The 26,240-nt window shown below is 30.1% G+C and overlaps 6 protein-coding genes and 5 pseudogenes across 11 annotated transcripts, besides 7 other annotated features; 9 read left to right on the forward strand and 2 right to left on the reverse strand.

Annotated features, from left to right (window-relative positions):
* Positions 1–1,317: 1,317 nt before the first annotated feature.
* Positions 1,318–1,680, forward strand: TVAGG3_0258130 (protein kinase protein; the record flags this gene model as incomplete). Its single annotated transcript, XM_051228303.1, has 1 exon — positions 1,318–1,680. One exon carries the CDS (start codon positions 1,318–1,320, stop codon positions 1,678–1,680), a length of 363 nt encoding a protein of 120 aa, XP_051098033.1.
* Positions 1,681–3,771: 2,091 nt separating this feature from the next.
* Positions 3,772–3,898: a mobile genetic element.
* A 1,792-nt stretch (positions 3,899–5,690) lies between these two features.
* TVAGG3_0258150 lies at positions 5,691–7,716 on the forward strand (annotated as a pseudogene). Its single transcript has one exon — positions 5,909–7,646. A coding segment is annotated over exon 1 (1,738 nt).
* A 220-nt stretch (positions 7,717–7,936) lies between these two features.
* Positions 7,937–7,941: a terminal%2Cinverted (terminal inverted repeat of tvBac_53III transposon ID:TVAGG3_0258160).
* Positions 7,937–7,969: a mobile genetic element.
* Positions 7,942–8,064: a mobile genetic element.
* Positions 8,032–8,064: a terminal%2Cinverted (terminal inverted repeat of tvBac_53II transposon ID:TVAGG3_0258170).
* A 334-nt stretch (positions 8,065–8,398) lies between these two features.
* Positions 8,399–10,455, reverse strand: TVAGG3_0258180 (annotated as a pseudogene). Its single transcript has one exon. A coding segment is annotated over exon 1 (2,057 nt).
* Positions 10,456–11,564: 1,109 nt separating this feature from the next.
* TVAGG3_0258190 (Ankyrin repeat family) lies at positions 11,565–12,831 on the reverse strand (the record flags this gene model as incomplete). The annotated part of the gene is made up of 1 exon (XM_001293454.2): positions 11,565–12,830. A coding segment is annotated over one exon (1,266 nt), but the record flags the coding sequence as incomplete, so codon positions are not given.
* A 1,022-nt stretch (positions 12,832–13,853) lies between these two features.
* Positions 13,854–14,371: a mobile genetic element.
* A 2,043-nt stretch (positions 14,372–16,414) lies between these two features.
* On the forward strand, positions 16,415–16,650 carry TVAGG3_0258210 (N-acetylmuramoyl-l-alanine amidase family; the record flags this gene model as incomplete). The annotated part of the gene is made up of 1 exon (XM_001284296.2): positions 16,415–16,650. A coding segment is annotated over one exon (236 nt), but the record flags the coding sequence as incomplete, so codon positions are not given.
* A 2,097-nt stretch (positions 16,651–18,747) lies between these two features.
* Positions 18,748–26,240: part of a mobile genetic element that runs on past the window's edge.
* On the forward strand, positions 18,999–19,448 carry TVAGG3_0258230 (uncharacterized protein; the record flags this gene model as incomplete). The annotated part of the gene is made up of 1 exon (XM_051228304.1): positions 18,999–19,448. One exon carries the CDS (start codon positions 18,999–19,001, stop codon positions 19,446–19,448), a length of 450 nt encoding a protein of 149 aa, XP_051098034.1.
* On the forward strand, positions 19,489–19,929 carry TVAGG3_0258240 (annotated as a pseudogene). The gene has a single exon. A coding segment is annotated over exon 1 (441 nt).
* On the forward strand, positions 20,473–20,898 carry TVAGG3_0258250 (annotated as a pseudogene). The gene has a single exon. A coding segment is annotated over exon 1 (426 nt).
* On the forward strand, positions 24,126–24,518 carry TVAGG3_0258260 (phage tail repeat-like family; the record flags this gene model as incomplete). Its single annotated transcript, XM_001289702.1, has 1 exon — positions 24,126–24,518. The coding sequence occupies one exon, from the start codon at positions 24,126–24,128 to the stop codon at positions 24,516–24,518; it is 393 nt and encodes a 130-aa protein (XP_001289703.1).
* TVAGG3_0258270 lies at positions 25,142–25,762 on the forward strand (annotated as a pseudogene). Its single transcript has one exon. A coding segment is annotated over exon 1 (621 nt).
* On the forward strand, positions 25,789–26,109 carry TVAGG3_0258280 (organellar and viral DNA polymerase type B; the record flags this gene model as incomplete). Its single annotated transcript, XM_051228305.1, has 1 exon — positions 25,789–26,109. The coding sequence occupies one exon, from the start codon at positions 25,789–25,791 to the stop codon at positions 26,107–26,109; it is 321 nt and encodes a 106-aa protein (XP_051098035.1).

Raw genomic sequence — 26,240 nt, forward strand, 5'->3', positions numbered from 1 at the left:
TTTTTGCGGCCATGTTGCAATATCTTATAGAGTAATTGAAGAATTACAGAGATTGTCTAATCCATATTCCGAATCAATTCGTGCAATTTCTCTTGAAGTCAATTTTTATAACGAATCTTATGCTGCTTATAAGAAGAAAGCACATAAATTCACTAAGAATTCAACAAGTAACTTCCAACCTATAACTTCCAAGTTTACTTTTACTGATTTATAAATAAAATTGTTTAGTTTTATTTTTGTACCAAAATGTTTACTTTTTATGCTTAATTCTTAAACATAGACGTTTTCAAATAATATAAACTATTACAAGTTTGAATATAAAACAAATTTGGTTTCAACCTTCTATAAGTTAACTGAATTATATACTTAAATCTGTTTACTTATTTAAGTTTGGCTATAATTTGAGGAATATGATAAGCAAAATAGAAATGAAATACATATTTGTAGAAAGGTTAAAATTATTTGTTCGAAAAAGCAAAATTGAATAGACATATATGATCCGATATAGAATACAAGACATTTATTTTCATCAACAAGTTAAATAAAGAATTCAAACAAAATTAATTTTCATTGACCTGAAATAGATCAATTTTTTCAGCATTGCTGAAGGTCATGTAAACTTCAGGAGTTATATGTGGTAGCTTCGAAAGTAATTCGACATTTCCGGCGATAACAGAATGTGCGTCATTAACTGGAATTTTAAGAATCGCAATAGCGCGGTTCGGATCTGTATCATCTTTTGGATCGAAATCTTTGTTTTTACTTGATATGATGTTTGATTCTAATTTATCTTCTATTCTTTGACGTCTTTTACGCATCCAGTCCAAAATGTATATAACTGATGTAACAATAATCACTATAAGTGATATAATAATTGTTATGTTTAACATTAATGGGGAGTTTTCCCATATTTTAATTCCCATCTCGGAATTAAAAAGTGACAAAAAGCTTTTTCAAAATTTCTCTTTTTATTGATCCAATATATGCCTATTTTCACTTGCTATTTCTTTAGATTTTTTGTAAAGCTCACAAAATAAAGGAATACAGATTGAATTTAGATTTTTGCGGCAGAAATGCATCCACATGATTCAAATTTATGATGATTATTGAGGATTCCATTCGAACTGCATTTTTTGTAAGGGGGTGTTTTGAAGATTCAGCGGAAATTTGACATAATGAAGAAATTTTTTGTAAATATCAAATAACTCAACCAGTCTATCGTAGTTCAGTAATATTATTTCAAAATTGAATGATCCGAATGTGATTGGTGATTCCTCTTTCAATATTATGTCAGTTTTTTATTGAAATCTTTGTGAGATGATTAGTGGCATTCGATCTGTGGAAGATCTCGGCAAACTTCTTCCACAATTCGTAGTCCACAATGAAGATTTTCAATTCGTGAAGTCAATTGGAAAAGGTGGCTTCAGTGAAGTATTCAGTGCATCATACACACCAACAAAGCAGATGTGCGCAGTAAAAAAGCTAAAATTCCGTGATTTATCAGGCAAAAACTTCGAAGCTCTTTCAAGAGAACTCCAAATCCTTTCAAAAAACGCTCATCCTTACTTATTAGGTTTCGTGGGCTTCTCGATAGATCGCCCATTTATCATTGTGACAGAATACTTACCTAATGGATCCCTCTTTGACGCGCTCCGCTGGAAAGATAACCATAAGCCTTGACAGGAACTCAAAAACTTTAATTGCAATGTGTATAGCAAGCGGAATGGCAAAATTACATAAAATCGCATCATGCATCGCGATTTGAAGTCTCTTAATATACTTCTCGATGAAGATTTGCTTCCTCGTGTAATTGATTTCGGATTGTCAAAATTTTATGATGAGAAAGATGAAACACTTACGGAAGTCCTCGGAACAACGCATTGGATGGCACCAGAATTATTCGAAAATAAAGGATATACAAATAAAATCGATGTTTACGCTTACGGAGTGCTTCTTTGGGAGATGCTTACCAACAGTATTCCTTACGCAGGCAAATCCAATACACAGATCATATACGATGTCGTTAAAAAAGGAAAAAGACCTCCAATTCCCATCAGAACTCCTTCTGGTCTCAAAAACCTCATAAACGCATGCTGGGATCAGAATCCGAACAGCAGACCTACGTTTAAAGAAATTTTCCAGCAGTTTGCAGCGAATATTGCTTATTACGACGGAACAAACAAAGATGACATTGCCAGTCAAGTCACGAAGATCAAGATATCGAAACATTCACCTAAATCATTCAAACAACCTGAAGGATTAAGAGCATCTGAAATAAAAACTTATGAACAGCCGAAAGACGACTACGAAATACTTATTAAGCTTGATTCTCTTGTAGATATTAACAGACAAGATTACGAAGCGATGCTTAAAGAAATTGTTTCGATTCTTCCATCAGATTACGCGGATTCGTTCTTTGGAGTCATTGGAAACATTTTATCACCGACAACACCCATCAAGATCATCCAATTACTTCTTTCTGCTATAGAAAAGTTCATTTATCAAGAACAAATTTTTTATAAAGTTTTTATTCAGAAGAAAATCTACGCAAAGCTCACCTTTAAAGACAAATCAGTTGCGCATCAACTCCTAGGTATCTATCTACAGTTCTTTTCCAATTCTCCCGCTGAAGTTTCGGATGAAATTATTGATACAGTCAAATTCTACATTCCAACGCATCCTATGCATGTTTTACGTCTTATCAATGCATATACATGCAATAAAAGGTGCAGGAAGAGCGCTCTTACGAAGTTTTGGTCATTTGCGGATATGGTCTTTCAATATGACAAAGAATTCATTAACGGAGGTGTTGCACAAGGCCTTGCTAAGCTTATTTTCACTTTGTTGGCCTTATATCCTCAGTTTTTGAAGGCAAGATTACAATATATCCAAAACACCCTCAAATCGATACTTCTTAGAGGTGGAAACGAAGCAGCCATCGCCTTAGACATGATGTGTGCTGAAAACGACCTCCATGTCGCTCTTCCTGAAAATTTTGTATCACAAAATTTGGATGAACCAATGTTAGGCCACAGAATACTAACCTGGATCATCAAATGCCCACAGTTCATCACGGAATCAGTCATCCAAGCCTTGATTGCCTTAGCGGAAAAGAATATCGACGCAACTCTCGTTTTGTGTGAGGTTTCTAAGAATCCGGACAACGCTAAGATCATTTTCTCATCAATGAAATCATGGGTAGTCATGAGTTTGCCCACTCTTGAGTACACATTGAAATTATTGATGGTAATTCTTTCCCACGAGTTCTGTCGGACCAATTTACCACAAGAGATCATTATTTTCCTTCAAAGCATACTCGAAAATGAAGGAGATCTCTATGAAACAATTTATCCAATTTTTATGTCGATAGAAATCACTCCTGCGATGGTCAAACTCTCACAGCAGTTCATAGAAAGGCTTTTTGATAAGACTTTCCAGAGAGGAAACTCCGATTTGATTATTGAATCTCTCAGAATAATCAAGAAAATCGCGGAAGTGGGCTATTCACCTGGATTCATCACCATTCTGCCGTACATACACAGAATGATCACAACAAATGGCTGGGCAGTGCTTGTTGTGCCAATTGTTGCACTTTTCAGCAAACATCCAGAAATGAAAGAGCATTTGAGCGGAAGTAAGATATTGAGAGAGATACAGTTCATCAAGGATGAATCTGTACAAGCGGATATTGAAATTATAAGATCGAATATTCCATTCTAATATGTTTTGTAAATTATATAATTTCGTTTATAAATTTTTTTATGATTTTTTTAAGGGTGCACTTACGCCCCTATGACACGGCCTTTAATTCAGATGTTTAAGGTTAATTTTCAATGGTGCTTCACGCCAGTTGTCAAAAATTTGAATTAATGTCAGATGGGCGTAAATGCAGCCTTAAGGGTGCACTTTCTTACATCATCTCCCAAGATGCACATTAAATAATAAGCATCTTATATAGAAATACTAATCCTATGCTCCATGTGAAAGAAGAAATTTGATAAACTCTTTATTATTTTTACTTGCTGCATGGCGAAGAGCGGTTTCTCCTTTTTTATCTTTTTCATTTATATTTGCACCATGCGAAATAAGTAATTCTGCTGTTTCTTTACTATTAAAACGTGCTGCATAATGAAGAACAGTTTGTCCATCGTTATCTTTTTCATTGATATTCGCGCCATGCGAAATAAGAAGTTCTGCTGTTTCTTTATAATTATAACTTGCTGCAACATGAAGAGCGGTTTGCCCATATTGATCTTTTTCATTGATATTCGCGCCATGCGAAATAAGAAGTTCTGCTGTTCCTTTATAATTATAACTTGCTGCATAATGAAGAGAAGTTTGTCTATCCATATCCTTTTGATTGATATCTGCACCATGTGAAAGAAGAAGTTCGGCTATTTCTTTGCTATTTAATTCTGCTGCATAGAGAAGAGCAGCTTTTCCATTTTCTCTTTCATTGATATTTGCAATATGTGAAAGGAAGTATTCGAGTAAGGATGGAATGTTGAGTATTGCTGAATAAAGAAAGCATTTGTTAACATCATTAGTTTGATCAAAATAAACTAATAAGGATTCAAGATTATTAAATTTTGCACAACCTTCTAAATTGATATTAATATTGTATTCATTCATCAAGAATGTAACAAAATCAATGTTGTGTGAAATAATTGCATACTCCATACATTCTTTATCGGGTCTTTGATTTTTCAAACATTCACTCATTATCTCTGGATTTCCTCTTAAAAATGAAAATTTTAGACATGTTTGAGTTATTTCTGAGTTAAATTTTGTTCTTAAGAACTTAAAACAGTCAACTGCCCGATGGTAACAACATAATTCAAGTAATGAATATCCATAATAAGAATGAGGATATAAAGTGCTACCGAGTATTTGATCTTTATCAAATCCATCTATTTCTGTGAATGTAATGAATCTTTCTAAGTCATTATACATAATTGCTCTGTAAATTGTATCTTCTGTATGAAAATTGAGATTTTCTGAGTTAATTGTTTCGAATTTATCAGATTTGTCTAATTTAATTCCATATTCTTTATAAAATAGGTATCTAACAGTTAATGAAACTTTGGTTTCCTCGTTTATTTGATAATTATCATATATAATTTTGGCAAGAGATAAATATGACTTTGTGTAGCGATTATTATACGGTATAATTTGCAAAATATCTTTGATAATATTTTGAGGAGGATAGTTCTTGGATTCAATCAATTCTGTTTTGATCATTTTGTAAATCTTGTTTATTTCTTCTTCATTTTCAGTTTTCAGCTGATACAATGCATTATATGAATCGATGTAGTATTTACACATACTTCGCAATTCACTGTATTTATTTTGGTGAGTGTCTTGATCAGACATTAATAATTTTTTATAAGGATACAATTATACTATTTAAAACATTTTTAAAATTCATTGTGAAAAATAAATGCTACATGATATCTGTGGAAAAACACTGATCACAAAAATTTCAGATTACATTTATGCATTTTGATTAAGTTTGTAGATATGAAATAACACAATTACAACATGAATGTCTCAATCAATAATATTTTCATCAAGATGCGTATTTTAAAAGCGTTATTTGCTAATGGAAGTTATATACAAAGTTATAAGTTAAACTTATATATATATATTTTTACCCAAAGTTCTTTCAATTATATTGATATGGAGGAAAAGTTCTTTCAATTACATTGATAAGAAGGAAAAGTTCTTTCAATCGGAGAAGATAATAATTTTCTCCAAGCAAGATCCTTGGTAGTTCCTATTATTATCAGAATTGGCTTAAATGAATGATATTACAATAGCAATTGAGCAAAATATAAAAAATTGTCACTTTTTGATTTTTTTAAAAAAAGATTTTATGGAATTAAAAGTCGGAACTATTATAGAATTTATGGGTAAAAAGGGTGAGATAAAGTTTGTTGGGCCTTATGCTGACAGACCTGAGCCTTACGTAGGAATTGAACTTGAAGTTCCAAAAGGAAAAAATAGTGGCATCATTAAGGGCGTTAAAATGTTCGAATGCAGAGAAAATCATGGTATATTTGCAAAATATAACGATATTTTAAAGTTTTGCAAAATAATTAATCCAAATTCGCCAAATATCCAAAAATCTCCATCAAGTGTTTTTTCAAAGAAAACCTCCGAACGAAGCATCTCCAAAACCACTTACTAAGTCTCCTTCTGATGCATCTCTACAAAATTCTCCTTTATCTCGTTCAAAAACTTTTTCATCCGATAGTTTAATAGAATCACGCGAAGCATTAGAGGCCAAACTCAAGAAATATCAAGAATACATCTCAATAACCAAAGAAAAACTCGAAAAATTACAAGAAAAAACTAATATTGTCCAAAAACTTATTCAAAGGAAAGAAATAGAAAACGAAGCAGATCTAAATGGTCGCAAACAAGAGTTCGCCAAGATCATTTACAAAAAACAGATAAAACTCGAACAAGATTTGATAAAAATCGAAGAAGAATGTATACAATCTGCCAGACGCGTCAGAGTCTTAGCGGAAACAGCTGATGGTCGTGTTTCAAAGGCAAAAATCGTATTACTTGAGAAAATTAACAATGAACATATTGAATATCAACAATCTCTTCAACAACTGCTTGATGCGCAGAGAATCAACTTAAGTACAGCTAGTAGATCAATACAGACCCTTAAAAGAAGAGTTCCGAGAACTGCAAACACTTTAAAAAAGCATCAACAAAATTTAGAAATTCTCAAAAAAAATTTGAAAGAAATTGAAGGTAAATTATCGGAAAAAGTACCAGATTTCAAAGACGTGAATGATCTAAAAGAGAAAGTAGACAAGTTAAGACTAGAAGACAAAGAAATTAAGTTAAAAGAAAAAATGAAAGAAATTGATTCCGAAATTATGACTTGTTTCATCACGGAAATCATGCAAAAGGACAACCCATTGATTGTATTAGCGTTTAAAGTATCTTTGTTGCATGCAAAAGCGAAATCTTATGCTGAATTTGCAAATGGCAAGAAAAAAGCTTTGGCTTTCTATCTATTGTATATATTAGAGTTCATACAAGTCATACTTACGGGATTCCACTCAAGAGTCTCCGGATTTCAAGAAATTGTTGAAGAATTAGATAAAATTTCAAATTCTATTGATAATGGAAAATTAACTATTGATTGTAGCAAGCTTGTTAATATTACGAAGGATATAACATATATCCAGCTCGATCAATGCTTAACTCCTCATTTTCTGAAATACATTTCTTATCTTTCGACAAATCAAGAGAACAAGTCCATTTTGACAGACATAGCGAATGAAATGGACATTTCCTTGCATCCAGACTTCATGGAACCCGAAGATGGGAAGTTATTAATGAAAATTATTTCTGAATTGAAGAATTCTCATAACGGAAATGTTTTCAACTCGATTGAAGATCTGATTAACCTTTATGAGAAGTATGGGAAGAGAAAGATGAGTTTTATCAACATTTTGAAGACAAAAGATGACGAAAACAAAAAAGCGAAAGAAAAATTAGTTCTTTTGGCCCAACAAGAGAAAGATAAGTACGAAGAACAAGTTCTGAAGATTGAGGAAGAAAGAGACAGACTTTGCAAAGAAAGACTTCAACTTTTGGAAAAAATCAAATCAAAGAAATAATATTTTTTATATTTATATTTTTATGTTTGTTTTTTATATTATAAATATTTTTTTCTATCTCAGGTCGCCAAAAAAGTTCGGAAATTAAAAATCGCAGTTTGAGTACTTGCTGATAGTCTGTTCGTCAGATAGTATACATTTGTAAACTATCTGCCACTAATTTTTTTTGTCCTTTCAAAGTTTTTGACAGTGTCAAAAAATATACATCGGTCTCTCATTTTTCCTCTCAAACGATGGTTTTTTTTAATAAGCTCAATTTTTCATCGACCTTATAAGGCCGTCAAAATTTTTTAAGGGTGCACTTACCACTTTCTGACATTCTCTCAAATTTCTTGTTTAAGGTTTTATTTTCTATGTCTCTTCACACCCGTATATCTCTTTTTGAGAGAGTGTCAGAAAGTGGTAAGTGCACCCTTAAAAAAAAACTTAGATAACTTATATAAAACTTATTTACTAATGTGACATATACTATATATGTCATATGAAGAAAATTAGTCTTGCCAATTTTGTGATATATTAATCGATTTTTGTGAAATGATCTCTTTTATAATGATCTTTTTTTCTTTCATCTGTAAGAAAAAAGATATGTTTCTCCATATTTTTCATTGATATTCGCACCATGTGAAATAAGAATCTCAATGATTACTTTATTATTTTTACATGCTGCATAGTGAAGAGAGGTTTGTTCATCTATATCTTTTTCAATGATATTTGCATCATGTGAAAGAAGAAGTTCTGTTGTTTCTTTACTATTATAACTTGCTGCAATATTGAAGAGCAGTTCTTCCATATTTATCTTTTACATTGATATCTGCACCAAATGAAATAAGAATTTCAACTGTTTCTTTATAATTATAGTATGCTGCAATATGAAGGGCGGTTTTTCCATCGTTATCTTTATTATTGATTTTCGCGCCATGTGAAATAAGAAGTTCGGCTGTTTCTTTATAATTATAGTATGCTGTATTATGAAGAGCTGTTTTTCCTTTTTTGTCTTTTTCATTGATTTTTGCACCATGTGAAATAAGAATCTCAATGATTTCTTTATAATTATTGCATGCTGCATAGTGAAGAGAGGTCTGTCCGTCTATATCTTTTTCTTCAATATTTGCGCCATGTGCAATAAGAAGCTCAACGATTTCTTTGCAATTATATTCTGTTGCATAGTGAAGTGAAGTTTTTCCTTTTTCATCTTTTTCATTGATATTTGTGTCAAGTGAAAGAAGAAGCTCAACAATTTCTTTACAATTATATTCTGCAGCAAGGTGAAGAGCAGTTCTTCCAAATTGATCTTTTTCATCGATATTTGCGCCATGAGAAATAAGAAGCTCAGCTGTTTCTTTGCAATTATTATGTGCTGCATTATGAAGAGCAGTTTTTCCAAAAAGATCTTTTTCTTCAAGATTTGCGTCATTCAAAACAAGAAGCTTGACTATTTCTATAATATTATTATCTGTGGCAAAATGAAGAGCAGTTTTTCCATATTCACATTTTTCATTGAGATTTGCACCATGCGAAATAAGAATTTCAACAGTTTCTTTGCTATTGTTTTCTGCTGCATAGAAAAGAGAGGTTTTTTTAAATTTATCCTTTCCATCGATGTTTGCACCATGGGAAAGAAGAAATTCAACTATTTCTTTATTATTTTTTATTACTGCATGGTGAAGAGCAGTTTTTCCTTCATTATCTTTTTCATCAATATTTGCACCATTTGAAATAAGAAGTTCAACTATTTCTTTATCATTATAGTCTGCAGCTTTATTAAGAGCAGTTTTTCCAAATTGATCTTTTTCATCGATATTTGCACCATGTAAAAGAAGAAATTCTGCTGTTTCTTTGCAAATATAATATGTGGCATTATGAAGAGCGGTTTTTCTACTTTCATCTTTTCCATTGATATTTGCACCATGCGAAATGAAATATTCGCAAAGAGATGGAATATTAAATATCGATGAATAAACAAAGCATTTGTTAATATTATTAGTTTGATCGAAATAAATTAAAAATGATTCAAGATTTTTATAAACTCCGCAATATATTAAATTGATGTTAATATTGTATTCATTCATTAAGAAAGTAACAAAATCAATGTTATGAGAAATAATCGCATACTCCATGCAAACTATGCTTGGTTTTTGATATTTCAAACACTCACTCATTATCTCTGGATTTCCACTTAAAAATGAAAGAACTAGACAATTGTAAGTTATTTCTGAGTTAAATTTTGTTCTTAATAACTTGAAACAATCAACTGCTCCGTGATAACAACATAATTCAAGTAATAAATGTCTTTCTTTAGAATCCGGATATAATTTGCTTTGTAGCCTTTGATTTTTATCAAATCCATCACTTTCCGTGAATGAAATGAATCTTTCTAAGTCATTATACATAATTGCGCTGTAAATGGTGTCTTCGGAATGAATATCAAGATTTTCTGACTTAATTGCTTCGAAATTATAAGATTTGTCTAATTTAATTCCATATTCTTTGTAAAATAGGAGGATTGAAATATCTTCTACTTTTTTGACCTCTTCTACATGATATTCATCATATATAATTTTGGCAAGAGATAAATATGACTTTGCATAGCGATTATTATACGGAATGATGTTTAAAATATTTCTGATAATATTTTTAGGAGGATAGTTCTTGGATTCAATCAATTCTGTTTTGATCATTTTGTAAATCTTGTTTATTTCTTCTTCATTTTCAGTTTTCAGCTGATACAATGCATTATATGAATCGATGTAGTATTTACACATACTTCGCATTCACTGTATTTATTTTGGTGAGTGTCTTGATCAGACATTAATAATTTTTTATAAGGATACAATTATACTATTTAAAACATTTTTAAAATTCATTGTGAAAAATAAATGCTACATGATATCTGTGGAAAAACACTGATCACAAAAATTTCAGATTACATTTATGCATTTTGATTAAGTTTGTAGATATGAAATAACACAATTACAACATGAATGTCTCAATCAATAATATTTTCATCAAGATGCGTATTTTAAAAGCGTTATTTGCTAATGGAAGTTATATACAAAGTTATAAGTTAAACTTATATATATATATTTTTACCCAAAGTTCTTTCAATTATATTGATATGGAGGAAAAGTTCTTTCAATTACATTGATAAGAAGGAAAAGTTCTTTCAATCGGAGAAGATAATAATTTTCTCCAAGCAAGATCCTTGGTAGTTCCTATTATTATCAGAATTGGCTTAAATGAATGATATTACAATAGCAATTGAGCAAAATATAAAAATTGTCACTTTTTGATTTTTTTAAAAAAAGATTTTATGGAATTAAAAGTCGGAACTATTATAGAATTCTATTGCATTCAAATTTTTTACAAAAGTTTTCTTGCACTTTCTCTCAATTTTGGTGTAAACATCAGAAAAATAAGTAAAAAAATCGAAGTCTTTAGTCCGTGTTAAAAACAAAATATGAAGAAAACCTTCAAAGGGAAGGTCAGGCAAGCATATAGGTATGCTTTTTTTTAAAGTTTCATGGAAAATAATTTCCATAATCATTTTAAATTGCGTCGTAGAGATATGGAATTGTGATCCTTCAAGGGGCATCGATCCAACTAAGTAGTTGCTGGGCGGTCTTTAACCAGTGGAAAGGGAAAGGGAGAAAAGTTAGGAAGTGTTGTTGGCCTCCATTTAGAATATTTTTGAAATAGTATTCAATATTTTAAAAGATTTATATTAAGTTATATGATTTTTAAAGACATTCGATTTTTTCACTTTTTTCTGAGTTTACAAAAAAATTGAGAGAAAGTTCCAGAAAACTTTCTTGTAAAAAATTTAGAAGGCTATAGAATGACATCATTCTTGCACTTTTTGAGCGATATACACTATGTATGTCATATGAAGAAAATCAGTCTTGCCAATTTTGTGATATATTAATCGATTTTTGTGAAATGACCTCTTTTATAATGTTTAATCGATGCATAAAAAAGATATGTTTCTCCGTATTTATCTTTTTCATTGATATTTGCACCATGTGAAATAAGAAGTTCAATGATTTCTTTACAATTATTACATGCTGCATAGTGTTGAGCAGTTTTTCCACATTTATCTTTTACATTGATATTCGCACCATGTGAAATAAGAAGTTCTGCTGTTTCTTTATAATTATAACGTGCTGCATATTGAATAGCGGTTTGCCCATATTGATCTTTTTCATTGATATTCGCGCCATGTGAAATAAGAAGTTCTGCTGTTTCTTTATAATTATAACGTGCTGCATATTGAAGAGCGGTTCTTCCATCGTTATCTTTTTCATTGATATTTGCACCATGTGAAATAAGAAGTTCTGCTGTTTCTTTATAATTATAACGTGCTGCATATTGAAGAGCGGTTCTTCCATCGTTATCTTTTTCATTGATATTTGCACTATGTGAAATAAGAAGTTCAACCATTTCTTTAGTAGTTCGAGATGCAATATGAAGAGCAGTTTTTCCACATTTATCTTTTTCATTGATATTCGCACCATGTGAAATAAGAAATTCTGCTATTTCTATATAATTACAACTTGCTGCAATATGAAGGGCTGTTTTTCCATCGTTATCTTTATTATTGATTTTAGCACCAAGTAAAATAAGAAGTTCTACTGTTTCTTTACTATTATTCAATACTGCATATTGAAGAGCGGTTTTTCCATATTTATTTTTTTCATTGATATTCGCACCATGTGAAATAAGAAGTTCTGCTGTTTCTTTATAATTATAACGTGCTGCATATTGAAGAGATGTTTTTTCATATTTATCTTTTACATTGATATTTGCACCAAGTGAAATAAGAAGTTCTGCTGTTTCTTTATAATTATAACGTGCTGCATATTGAATAGCGGTTTGCCCATATTGATCTTTTTCATTGATATTCGCGCCATGTGAAATAAGAAGTTCTGCTGTTTCTTTATAATTATAACGTGCTGCATATTGAAGAGCGGTTCTTCCATCGTTATCTTTTTCATTGATATTTGCACCATGTGAAATAAGAAATTCGACAATCTCGTTATTATTTTTACATGATGCATGATGAAGAGCAGTTCTTCCAAATTGATCTTTTTCATCGATATTTGCGCCATGAGAAATAAGAAGCTCAGCTGTTTCTTTGCCATTATAATGTGCTGCATTATGAAGAGCGGTTTTTCCAAAAAGATCTTTTTCTTCAAGATTTGCGTCATTCAAAACAAGAAGCTTGACTATTTCTTTAATATTATTTTCTGTGGCCAAATGAAGAGCAGTTTTTCAACTTTCATCTTTTCCATTGATATTTGCACCATGCGAAATGAAATATTCGCAAAGAGATGGGATATTGAATAACGGTGAATAAACAAAGCATTTGTTAATATTATTAGTTTGATCGAAATAAACTAAAAATGATTCAAGATTTTTATGAACTCCGCAATTTATTAAATCTATGTCCATATTGTATTCATTCATTAAGAAAGTAACAAACTCAATGTTATGAGAAATAATTGCATATCCCATACATCTATAATTTGGTTTTTGATATTTCAAACATTCACTCATTATCTCTTGATTTCCACTTAAAAATGAAAATTTTAGACATGTTTGAGTTATTTCTGAGTGAAATTTCGTTCTTAAGAACTTGAAACAGTCAACTGCTCCATGATAACAACATAATTCAAGTAATAAATGTCTTTCTTTAGAATCCGGATATAATTTGCTTTTAAGTTCTTGATCTTTATCAAATCCTTCTCTTTCTGTGAATGCGATGAATCTTTCTAAGTCATTATACATAATTGCTCTGTAAATTATATCTTCTGTATGAATATCAAGATTTTCTGACTTAATTGCTTCGAAATTATAAGATTTGTCTAATTTAATTCCATATTCTTTGTAAAATAGGAGGATTGAAATATCTTCTACTTTTTTGACCTCTTCTACATGATATTCATCATATATAATTTTGGCAAGAGATAAATATGACTTTGTGTAGCGATTATTATACGGTATAATTTGCAAAATATCTTTGATAATATTTTGAGGAGGATAGTTCTTGGATTCAATCAATTCTGTTTTGATTGTTTTGTAAATCGAGTTTAATATTTCAGTATTTTCGGTTTTCAAGTGATACAACGTATTGTATAAATTGATGTGATATTGAAAGATACTTTGCAATTCACTGAATTTATTTGGATGAATGTCTTGATCGGACATTAAGGGTGGCTTCCGACCAAATTGTCACTTTTTAGCCCAAGTGAGAAAATTTCGTAATTTATAACCAAGTTTTTTAAAATCTATATTTAATACAGATTCTATTTTTCTTATTAAATTTCAAAAATGAGGGGGTTCGGAATCGTCCACAAATTGCCGAAAGGGTTTTTGCCAGTTTTGAATCCGCTTATTTTTATCGACCAAAATTATAATAAATATAATTTTCGATAAGTATTCTACCCAAATGATTCTTCAAAAAATTATTTTTCGGATTTTATTCCGTAAAAAACTTTACAGAAAACGCCTAGAAAATTTCGAATTTTCCCTAAAAAATTCAGTGCAGGTCGATTTAAGAGATTTTTCAAAAATAATCATATCAGTAGATAGGGTATAATATAGAGAAGCTTTATGAATAACTTAAAATCCAGGAAACTCAATATTCAACGAGAAAAACGCTTAACGAATCTCACTTTTGGTGTAAACATCACAAAAAATTGAGAGGGCTTTCTAGTCGGAAGCCTCCCTTAAAAAATTTAAAAGTAGTGTATTGATAAAATATCATAAAAATCATTGTATGTAATTGTTTATGGAACAGATACAAAAACGTATTGTCGATTTAATTGAAGTAGTATATGTGGACGGGTTTTGTGACTTTTTTTGTTACGTCTATATATAGACGAAGGTATATTTTCACATCTTCTATATATATAGATGATATAAAATTTTTTCTTACGTTTTTTAAGTCATGAATTCGTAAGAAAGCGCGACATTATTAAATAAATTAGTAATAAATATTTATTTATAAATCATTAAAAAATTAACATTAATTTTAAAATAATTTATTTTTTATCTTTTTTATAAAAGAAGATATATAGATGATGTCAGATATTCCGCGATTAATTAAACATCATTTAAATCCTGAATGGGTTAAACTTCAATTTAAAAATGAAGATTGTGAATTATTAAATGAATATGAAAGCCAAAATAAGCTAATGAGATATAAATATAATGATAAAGAATATTTAATTTCATGGAATCAATGGAGTCATAATCAAAGACCTCATAAACGAGAAGAAGAAATTGAAAATAATGAAATGGAAATCATTGATGACATTAAAGAGGATGGAATTCCTAAATTTTGTAGAAAAACCTTTAGAACTAAGTTAGGAGCATATAAACGTAGAGTATTAAATCCTGAATACATAAAACATTTATTTAAAAAGGAAGACTGTGAATTATTAAACGTTAATGAATATGAAAATGCTAAATCAAAATTGAAATATAAATATATTGGAAGTGATGAAAGGTGTAAAGATAAAGATAAAGTTTATTCAGTTTCATATAATAACTGGCACACGTTAGGGATAAGAAAACATTTAGGAGATTATGGTAAAAGTTCTGAATTCTTTAAATCTAGTATGTACGAGAGAGTAAAAGAAATTAGAAATAATTATTTTCATGAATAAAAAATAAACTTTGAAAATTCATGTCTTACATTTTTTGAATAATTTATTTTTTATTTAATGATAAATGAGTGGATCAAGATTCGTAACCGTCAATCAATTAATGGATGTTCTTTCACCAATTCTTGAAAATGTAAAACAAGTAGATGTTTATTTCGATGATTATGTAGAAAGTATATATTATAAAGGTAAGTTTAATATTAAACCTATTGCTTTTGCATTTGATAATAAATTAATTGAAAATGCAAAAATTTGGGAATTAATTCCAGATATTGAATATATAACGAATATAACTAATAAATGGTTTAAACGAATTCCAACCACAAAAGTTCTTTGTAAATTAATGATCAAAACTGAGGAAAAAGAATTTAACGGGTTTAAATATCATCCAAATAAAGTTTCAGAACTAGAAAATGAAAAACTTCAGAAAAAATTAAACGATAGACTTTCAAATGATCGTATTGAAAAAAAAATAAATAAACTAGCAGAAGTTGCATTTAATAATGAAATATTTGATGAATATAACCTTGAACTCAGTGATGGACTTTAAGTCCTGGGCACTTTATGCCTTGGGTTTTAAGGACCCGGGCTCAACGAGTCATGATTTATGATATCAATTATTTGATTCATTCGCTCTTCAATAATTTCTATTCTTTTTGTTAAATCATCTATTTTCATTAATGAGGTGATTCTTGATTGAGGAATAGATTTCAAACTAACCACTCCTTTTATTTTTGAAATTTTGAATCCATCAACTTTAAACATTTTATTCAATTTACATGTTGTCAATTCTTCAAATAATTTTTTATTGTTAGCATAATAGTTATTAAATTCTTCAACAGATGAAAAAATTTTTATTTCAGTAATTGGTTTAACAATGTTTATTTTTTGTTGAACATTTTCACTTTCATTTATTTCTTCCTCCTCTGTTTCATTTATTTTTAAAATTGGTTTAACAACGTTTATTTTTTGTTGAACATTTTCACTTTCATTTATTTCTTCCTCCTTTGTTTCATTTATTTTTAAAATTGGTTTCATTTATCATTAAATAAAAATTAGAATATAAGTGATGAATTATATTTTTTAATTAATATTAAATCAGAAATGGCGGCAGGATTCTTTAAAAAATTATGGGATGGAATTAAGAAAGCTGCAGGTTGGGTTTATAAAAAGGTTATTAAACCTGTTGCAAACTTTTTGGCACCAGTAGCGAAAACGGCAGGAACTATCATAGGTGGAGTATTAGGTACAAAAGCAGGTAATCCGGCGATGGGAGCACAAGCAGGTAACGCAATTGGTGGAATGGCTGAAGGAATACTTAATAAAATAGGGGTAGATAGTGGAAAAATAAATAAATATTATTTTTATCTTAGTATCGGTTGTAGTCTTTGATAAACTTTTTCTCCTTTATTTAAAATTTCTCTTATTGGGGCAGCTTTTGGCGTTATTGATTCAGCAACGTCACTAATTGCTTCTTTATTCTTAAATATCCAATTTGCTCCTTTCTTCATGTTTCCCAAACTTTATGCGCTCCTCTTTTTACTTTATCCCACAGTTTCTTAAAGAATCCTGCAGCCATAGTTGATTATTTCATTAAAATTAAAAATTCATTTTCATCTTTTAATTTTGATTTTTTATTTATTAATAAATGACGACTAACTATTTAGTGCCAAACACCAAACCGATTAATGGAAATGTGTTTCATTCATTCGAAAAGATAAATGAAATATTCGCAAAGAATGATGGAAGAAGATATTATAGAGAACTTGAAAGTTCATGCTATGACTCTGATGCTCCATATTTTGATGATAAACAAACTCATTTAAGAATTACAAATCCGGCTCATGATGTGAACCAATTTGGTGACACATATATTAAACGCAAAGTTAGAGCAACTCTAGTTTCAAATAAAGCTTTCACATGTGATGCCGCTTTTAAATGCATGCGTTTATTCGTTGGTTACAAATCATCAAATCAAAGCTTTAAACAATTAGAAGTAGAAACCTGAAAGAGGTGATGCTGGTTATCTTCAAATGGAATGCGCCCGTGAATCTTTCGCATTTGCAACATATAAACCAAAATCAGAAAGGAAAGTTAAAAAGTTTGTTCATTCGTTATATAATAATGTTCAAAAATATGATAACTCAGTATGTGGTAAATATATTGACCCTTCAGAAGTTTTCAAGAAAGTAAATGATGAAGTTGATATCACTTTTGATATGATTATTCCGGTAAATGATTTGTTAGCATTTCAGGCGTTCGATGATTATCCTAAATCATTTGGTGAAATCATTCTTAAATATTATGTTTTCAAGGATACTTTAGTATTTTGTCAGGTTGACCCGTTAAGAGTTGCTGATTTACAAGATTATGTTTATGAAAAGATAACTGATGAAAATTATGAAAAGATTATGAATCATGTTTATAAATATGATCGCAAATTCCAACAAATCGGACTTTCTGCCAAATTAATTACAAGCTTAGCCGCTACATCTGCTGACGCAACAGTTGATGACGTTATTATTTCATGCACAAAGATGGAAGTTTTAGAGGATAAATGCATTACACCAGGATACGGTTTAATGAAGAATCAGTTAAAGCAATACCACGTTTATTCAGTAAGGAAGATCCATTCATGATTCCAGCTCAACATATTGACGTTCGTTCACTAAATGGAGGTTGCATCACTCCTGAAGGTATCAGCTCAGATTTCTCATACGCTCTTCATAATGTTACAGATGTTGTGTTAGCATTTCCGAAGAATGCAATGCAAAGAACAGTTTTAGAAAATCCAATGCTTCGAGGTCTTCAGGTCACTATAGATTCCAGAAACTTCCCCGATCAAGCGATGACCACAGTGGGTGACATATTCTTTACACGTATGCTTCAAGCTTCTGATTTAGATGGGTGAATGAATGCACAGAAGAATACGAGGACTCATTAACTAGACCACTGAATGATGATGATGGCACACCATTAGCTAGAACATGGAAAGACCAAACTTCATTCTTATGCACTATTCCAGTTCAACGTGATGGAGCGGGTATATTCTTTGATGGATTAGAAACTTTCAACTCACAAGTTACAGTACAAGTGAAAGCTTATCCAATCATTCAGGGTGAAAATGACACTTACTGTTCAAAAGTGACAAATCCTCCTCAGGTTTGGTTTACTAGGACTACATATTGGACATGGACACCGGATGAAGGTTTGAAATATCATCCAACAGGTACACCACCGCAGTATAGAAGTTCATATGATGAAATATTGATGAATAGAAATGTATAAAATTATAAATTTATTTTTGATTAAATGGATTTAAATTCATTCACCCTTATGAAGAATTAGCGGGAGTATATAATACATACGTAGATGATATGATTAATGAAGCATTGAGTGATAATAGAAATGCTCTATCTAAGGAAAAATTAATGAAAATTCCATATTCTGAATGTTACTTAAATTCAATCACTGCAGCAATTGGTAAACAAAATAAAGGTAAAACATTAACGATATTAAAACAAATTATCATTATTGCTAACACTTCCCCCATTCACATGTGTTAATTTATATCAACCGTTCAGGTTCACCTTCAGATAATACATTTGAATCTTTAAAGCATTTAATCAAAATTCCAATTATTTATTTATCACAAGAAGAAGCAGAAGATTATTTAAAAAACTTTTTAATGTATAAAGAATTATATAATACAATCAAGAAGCAAGGATTAGAGGATAAAATTATTGATAAACAACGGGATGAATTATTTGAAACACTTTCTATTTCAAATTTTGATAGAGAATTTTTGCATTCACTCATTTTTCTAGATGATGCGGTGAAATCAAAACTAATAACTAATGAGAAATCATATTTTAATCAGTTATTAACTCAATGTCGACACATTCAGTGTTCATTCTTCATGGCTGTTCAATACTTCAAAGCATTAAGCACAAACATTAAATCAAATCTATCAACACTTTTCATTTTCAGTGGGTTTAGTCGTCAACAGTTGAACGTTATGCTTTATCAAGTGAATTTACCAATGAGCATTAATGAACTTTACACACAATATCAGCAATTAGGTGAACATGGAAAAATAATAGTTGATTTAAATAAAGGAAGTGTTAAATTTGATTAACTTTTTATAATTAATTTTTATTTTTTATTTATAATTAAACATGACAGAAATAGCAAATCTTCTACAGGTTCCATTAAAACAAGGGACAAACAAAAAGGGTGCATATAATAGAACTATGAAAGTTCCTGATGGAATGAAAGAATTAGTCACATTGTTGCTGGTCTTCAAAAGGATGTTAAACAAATGAGAAATGTTTTAACATTACCAGAAGCTCAAGCATATGCCAAACGTCATGGTCCAAATTGGGAAGCACACGAAGCAGACATTACAGGACCAAATGGAAAACCTGATGGTATAAATGAAGTTTTCGTTACTGATGGTCAAGGTAATATTAAAGTCATAAATGGGTATAAATTAACTATATCTGATTATCCTAAACGTAAAGCATATAATGAATGTTATCCTATGCAATTTGATGAAAATGGAAAAGCTGTTAAACAATACATTGGAGAAGGTGAACATGGTCCAATTAATTCATACCGTCATAATCCATATTCTTATTTCAATGAAGAATTAAATGCTATTGAAGAAGGACCGGATGGATTACCACGATATGTTAATCAGTTTGATGGTCAATATACAAATTTGAGACCTGAAATTCCAGCTAAGAAATTCTTTAAAGTTGCTTTATTCGATCCAGTGTTCAATGAACAGAAAGAAGCAATGAAAGCAGAATTTAAACCAATTCAAGTAGCAAGAATTTCTTCATCTTCACTTTCAGAAGCGTTCAAGGAATTGATAAAGAAACCACTTTATTCTCAACAAGGTTATAACTTTGATTTAATTAAAGAAAGTGATAGACGTAAATTAGAAAAATCAGATGGTTTTAAGAATGCATGTTATGAAATGATTAAAGATATTGTAAATGATAAAATAAGACTGGAAGAAACTCAAAGCAATATCAATAACATAATTGGTGCAGTTACAAAGAAAGTATAAGCAAACAATGATGAACCTTGGGATATTACCGTAACAACTAAATAAAACTTTAAATATATTTTTCTTTTTTTTTATTCAATTATAAATGAGAAGACGTTTCACAAGTCAAAAGAACACAAACGCAAAAGCAGAGATTACGGTTGGTTATAACGTAAATGATGATAAATCACGAATTATTCAAAATGTTAAAGTTAATGTTAGCCCTGAATTAACAAAGTCAGCAACTCAACCAAATTTATTAACTCGTGACTTACCAAAGAATGAAGAGAATGAAGAAAACCATGAGAATGGAGACCCAATCATTTTATCTGAACCCGGTAAAGAACCTGTTGAAATCCCCACATATCCAACATACCCCCACCTCTTTCATCAAACATCGAGAACCCAGGAATCTACGATTACAGTCGCAATGCGCCATATAAAATAGACATTAATTCTGAATTAATGAAAATTTACCGTGATATAATAACTGATAATTATGATTCAATAATAAATTTAATTGATCAATCCGGTTTAATTATTTTACCTTATGAATCATTAATTCACATTATCGCCATTCTTTGTGATGTTCAGGATTCAGACGTTAAGATTCAATTTTTCATAGATGATGAGGTTTCATGCTGGAACAGTTGCAAAAATAAATCCTATAAAGGATATTAGCACAATTAAGATATCAAAGAACGGAACAACAACTGAACTTCATTTAACTTATAATGATATTTATAATAAAATAGTTGATGAATATAAAATATCACTTGAAAAATTCTTTGTTAAGGCTATTTAATATTCAAGCATTAACATTATTGAATAATAATCCTTTGAATCATAATCAATAATAATTGACCTTTCACCAGTTTCTATCGTTTGTTTTATTTCTTTTTGTTCCCCACTATCTGGATCGGTCATTGTAATTGTTTTTGTTATAGTATCAGCTTTATCTTTAACTTCAATCTTTTTTCCATCGGGATATTTAAACCAAAATTCCAAAAATTCGATATTGTCAATCTGTTCATATTTTAATCTATCAATTACATTTTTAATACCATCTGAAAATCTTATGAAATGGTCATTATATGGGTTTGATTGAACTAAATTTGAATGAAGTGAAATATAACCCGATGATGAATATGACATTGACTCATATTTTCTGAAAACACTAAAATTTATAACATGAATGAATTTCTTATTCGTTGAATTTATGAATTCTTGAGGTAATCTTATTCTAGTTTTATTTATCACTGGAAAATAACGCTTTACCATATTTTTAATCGTAATAAAAAATGTCAATTATCAATATTATTTCGAATAATAACTGTGAATTAAATTTAACAGTTAGTGGAATTTATAATGTTACTCTCGTTTCTGTGAGTGGTAAATTTAATCCCATTCTTTTAGACCCTTCAGATTATATATCATTTATTAAAGATGACCTTGAAAAAATATGATATGTATATAAATAATGTGATAACGAAATGGGATATTAACATGATTTTAAGTTATTTAAATGAATTATTTATCATATGGTATGAAGAAAATTTTAAATCAAAACCCGATAAACTTTTTGAACTTGATGAAATAAATAACCTTATTAAATTTCCGCTGAAAATTAAATTTTGTACTCCTCATCTTCGTTCATTGTTGGGGATATTAAATTTTGAAAAAGATGTTGGGGATGTTTTGTATTCTGACACTGGTTCCAATTTCATTTTAATCAAATGTGATAAAGTTAATACCCCAATGAGATTTTCACATCAAACATTAGACCCTAACTCTTACCCATCAATACAAAACATTTTATCCATCAACTTAAACATATTTTCTTTATCATATCCGTTTCAATTATCCGGGAATTCATTTATTCTTCATTCAAAAGATTTATCAAATATTAAATTTAGAATAACCGACCTATTTGATTGTGATTTAGAATTCATGAATGAAATATTATGGCAATTTCAAATAGAAAAAATAGCTGATGAGATAACAGATTAAATATTTATTTTTAAATCATAATAAATGATTAAACAACAACAGCAACCACAGCAACTTAAGGCACAGACCATTACATACGCCATATATGCATATAATTCAAAGACGGCAGAACAAACGCAAATGTTGAAATATGGAGATTTGGAGATAGTATTGAAAAATGACCATTTCGAATTCGTTTGCAAAGGTGGTGCAGTGATATCAAATATAAAAGAAATTTTATTTATGAATTCAAAAATTAAAGGAATAACGGATGATATAACATCAATTCCACCAGAAGAACAAAGATATTACGCATTAAATGCATTTCCTAAAGTTTTGAAGATTGGAAGATTTAATTTAAATGAGGAATTCATAAAAGGTTTCCTAAATGACATAATGAAGAAAGCAGATAAGGAATACGTGGATAGTGAGTTAGAGGAGAAAGCAGATAAGGGACTTGTGGCTAGTGAATTAATGAAGAAGGCAGATAAGGAATATGTTAATGAAAAAGATAATGAAATTATAGAAAGGGTTGAATGGTATCATGAACGGACATCGAAGATTCTTAAAACTAAAGCTGATACAGGATGGGTTTCAGGATGTTTAGACCTTAAAGCAGATAAAACTTATGTTAACAATGAGTTAATGAAGAAAGCGGATAAAAATATGTGGATAGTGAGTTAAATAAGAAAGCTAATATATCATTTGTTAATGAAGAAATAAAACAATCAGAGGTCTATTTTACTCCACCATTTTTAAATTTTATGAAATCATCAGATAAAACCTTTGATATAGATTCTTTTGAATGGATATGTTTCGATGGAGTGACCATGTATTTATTTTATACAGCTGGAGTGCTTTATTATTTTAAAACAAATGATTTTCAAAACTATGAATCATTTACTCCATCTGTTTTGAATCCTGATACACGAAAGCCAATCATTAATCCAAGAATTTTATATGTTGAATATAATAACGGTAAATTTATGGGAATGATAACGGTTGAAGATGATTTTTGCCCTTGTTATTCATTCGATTGTATCCAATGGTTCAAATGTAATTTAAATCAAGATGCTAAATTTAAATTTCCAAATAATCCTATTAGATGCGTTAATAATAAATGGGTACTAATTTATGAAGTCAATCAAATTTTCATTAGTGAGGATGGGATAAATTATTATATGTTTAGTATGATGTCATCAGATTTGAAAATTGATTATACAAGTAAGTGGTATTGCTTTAACAACATGTATTTTATCCTACAAAATGATAAAATTTATAGATCATCTTCAATACCACAAGGTCAATTTGAACAAATTTTTCAAGCTGATGGAGACATTGAAGCTTTATGTTATGGATCAAATGTTTATGTTCTCGTTTCAGGTGAAATGGTCTATTCATATCCTGTAAGTTATAACAGACATATTTATTTATCACAGGATTTATCAAATTGGGAATTGGTTTATTCATTCACTCCAAAACTTACTCAAAATTATAGATTTACAAATTTATTTTATATTGATGGGTATTTCATTGCTTTAGGATGTGGTGATTTAGTAAATATCAGTAGTGATGGAAGAAACTGGTCTGAAATCACAAAATTTCAAGATGTTAGAAAAGCAATTTTCAAAAAATAATACGTTAATATTGATAACAAGACCAGTTTTAAATACTCACCTAAATTCAATATTATATAATAAATTCAATATTCATAATGGATTAAATACAATTCTTGAGATGATTTACCCCATTGGTTCTATTTATACGTCAATGAATTCAACAAATCCAGCAACAGTTCTGGGTTTTGGTATGTGGGAACAAATAGTTGACAGGTTTTTGTATTGTGCAAACTCTTCAAAGGAAACAGGAGGAAGTAAAACGATTACAGGTGAAAATTTACCTGCACACAGTCACTACATAGATTTAAGTACATCTCAAGCGGGTTGGCATAAGCATAGATATTGGGATTGGTCAGCAATGACAAAAGGTAAAGGATATGATGTTAAAGACAACGTTAAGTTTGCTATAGATTGTTACTGGAGTAACACTGAGGGAGGAGGAAACCATACACATCGCGTTTCAGGATATACACAAACAACGGGACAAAGTAAAGATTACATGCCGCCATTTATGACAGTTTACGCATGGTATAGAGTTCAATGAATGAACTAAATATATTTTATGTCTGTAATTAATTAGGTAATGAAGTAATGGATGAACTGCAGAAATAAATGTTTACGTTAATGGTTACGTTAATGGTTATGTTAATGTTTTCAGGTCATTCAATAATTAATTATTTTTGAAGAACTGAAGGTGTCACTATGTCACCATGTGTCACTCAGTTATTTAACTTCTCTGAAAAAATGAGACAACATGACATTTAGACAACAACGCAGGAAATAAATGTTTACGTTAATGTTTTGTCATGATCATTCATCGTTTCTTTGTCATGACTTCTTCGTAAATGTTTTGTCAAACATGAACGTAAATGTTTTGTCAAGACTTCTTCATCGTAATGAACGTATATGCTTTGTCATGACTTCATCGTAAATGTTTTGTCGAAACTTCTTCGTAAATGATTTGTCATGATTTCTTCATCGTTAATGTTTTGTCAAGACTTCTTCGTAATGAGCGTAAATGATCCAAAAATATATTTTAGGTGAAGAGGTGAGATCTCACCTGTTTTTTCACCTAATTTTTCACCTCAGGAATTTTCATGAATTTTCCCGAAATAAAAAATAAAGTTAGTTTTATTTTTTATTTTTTTTTATTTTGTATGTAAAGATATGATTTCAACAATCGGCACAACAGCAATACAAGCCGCGAACGGCGGGGCTCTGTCCACAACTACAGCACCAAACTCGTTAGTCATGAATCCTACGTCAATGTTAGTAGAGATGAAAAGCTTCATTCCTTCTTCATATACTTTCGAAACAAAAATCCAGAAGATAAAGCAAGAACTTTTAACAAGTAATTTAGACTGTAGTGCGAAAGATGAAACAAATGAACAGTATCTTTATGAAATGCAGGACATTATTGACCATTTACCTAAACTACCTGAAATCCAACAACAAAAACTAACTATTCCTGAATTCGACGAAATTGAAGTCAAAACAACTGACTCAGTAGAAACCAAGAAGTTCATACGTAAAGTAAATTATGAATTCCTTGGTTTTCATTGCAACCATAAAGTTATGGACAAAGATTGCGACATGGTTTATAAGAATGTTTCTGACATATATATAAATCTGAAGAATTTAAGACCTACGATAACTTTGTTTCATTAGTTGCTGAATGTGTTTGGGAAATAAGAGATAAAGATAGAAGAGGCAAAGTATGGAACGAACAACTAAGACCCGCTATGTTTGAGATGAAGAGAGCAATTGACGCCTTAGTTGTTTTAGCAGGTCAAATTTCAATGTATAACGCAAAAATGAACCCGCAATGTTCAAAATGTAAGGCAGCGATGAGGAAATATAACTACTCCGTCAAAGAGATAGAAAGAATGAGAAACGACTATGCAGATTTAAAGAAAGAAGTAGAAAACCCAGCAGAAAATAAAATGGATATGTTGACATTTCTGAACAAAAATTATCCAACTGCTGACGATTTCCTTCTATCTGACGTCAAGAAGAAATATAAAGAAACCTTCGGCATTGTTAAAACATTCGATGTACTAAAAGAAGAAATAGAAGCTACGAAATTGTTTAGGATTTCAAATATACATCGTACAATTCATGTAAAACGCTTGTGAAAAAACTGGGGTGAAAAATTAGGTGAAAAAACAGGTGAGATCTTTCTAATATATTCCCATTCTTTTGAAATATCATTTTTCATTTCCACTGGTTTCATGTTTATAGTTCTATGCCATGTATTATTGTAATA

The sequence above is a fragment of the Trichomonas vaginalis genome, chromosome V (assembly GCF_026262505.1).
Source record: "Trichomonas vaginalis G3 chromosome V, whole genome shotgun sequence".
NCBI lineage: Eukaryota > Parabasalia > Trichomonadida > Trichomonadidae > Trichomonas > Trichomonas vaginalis.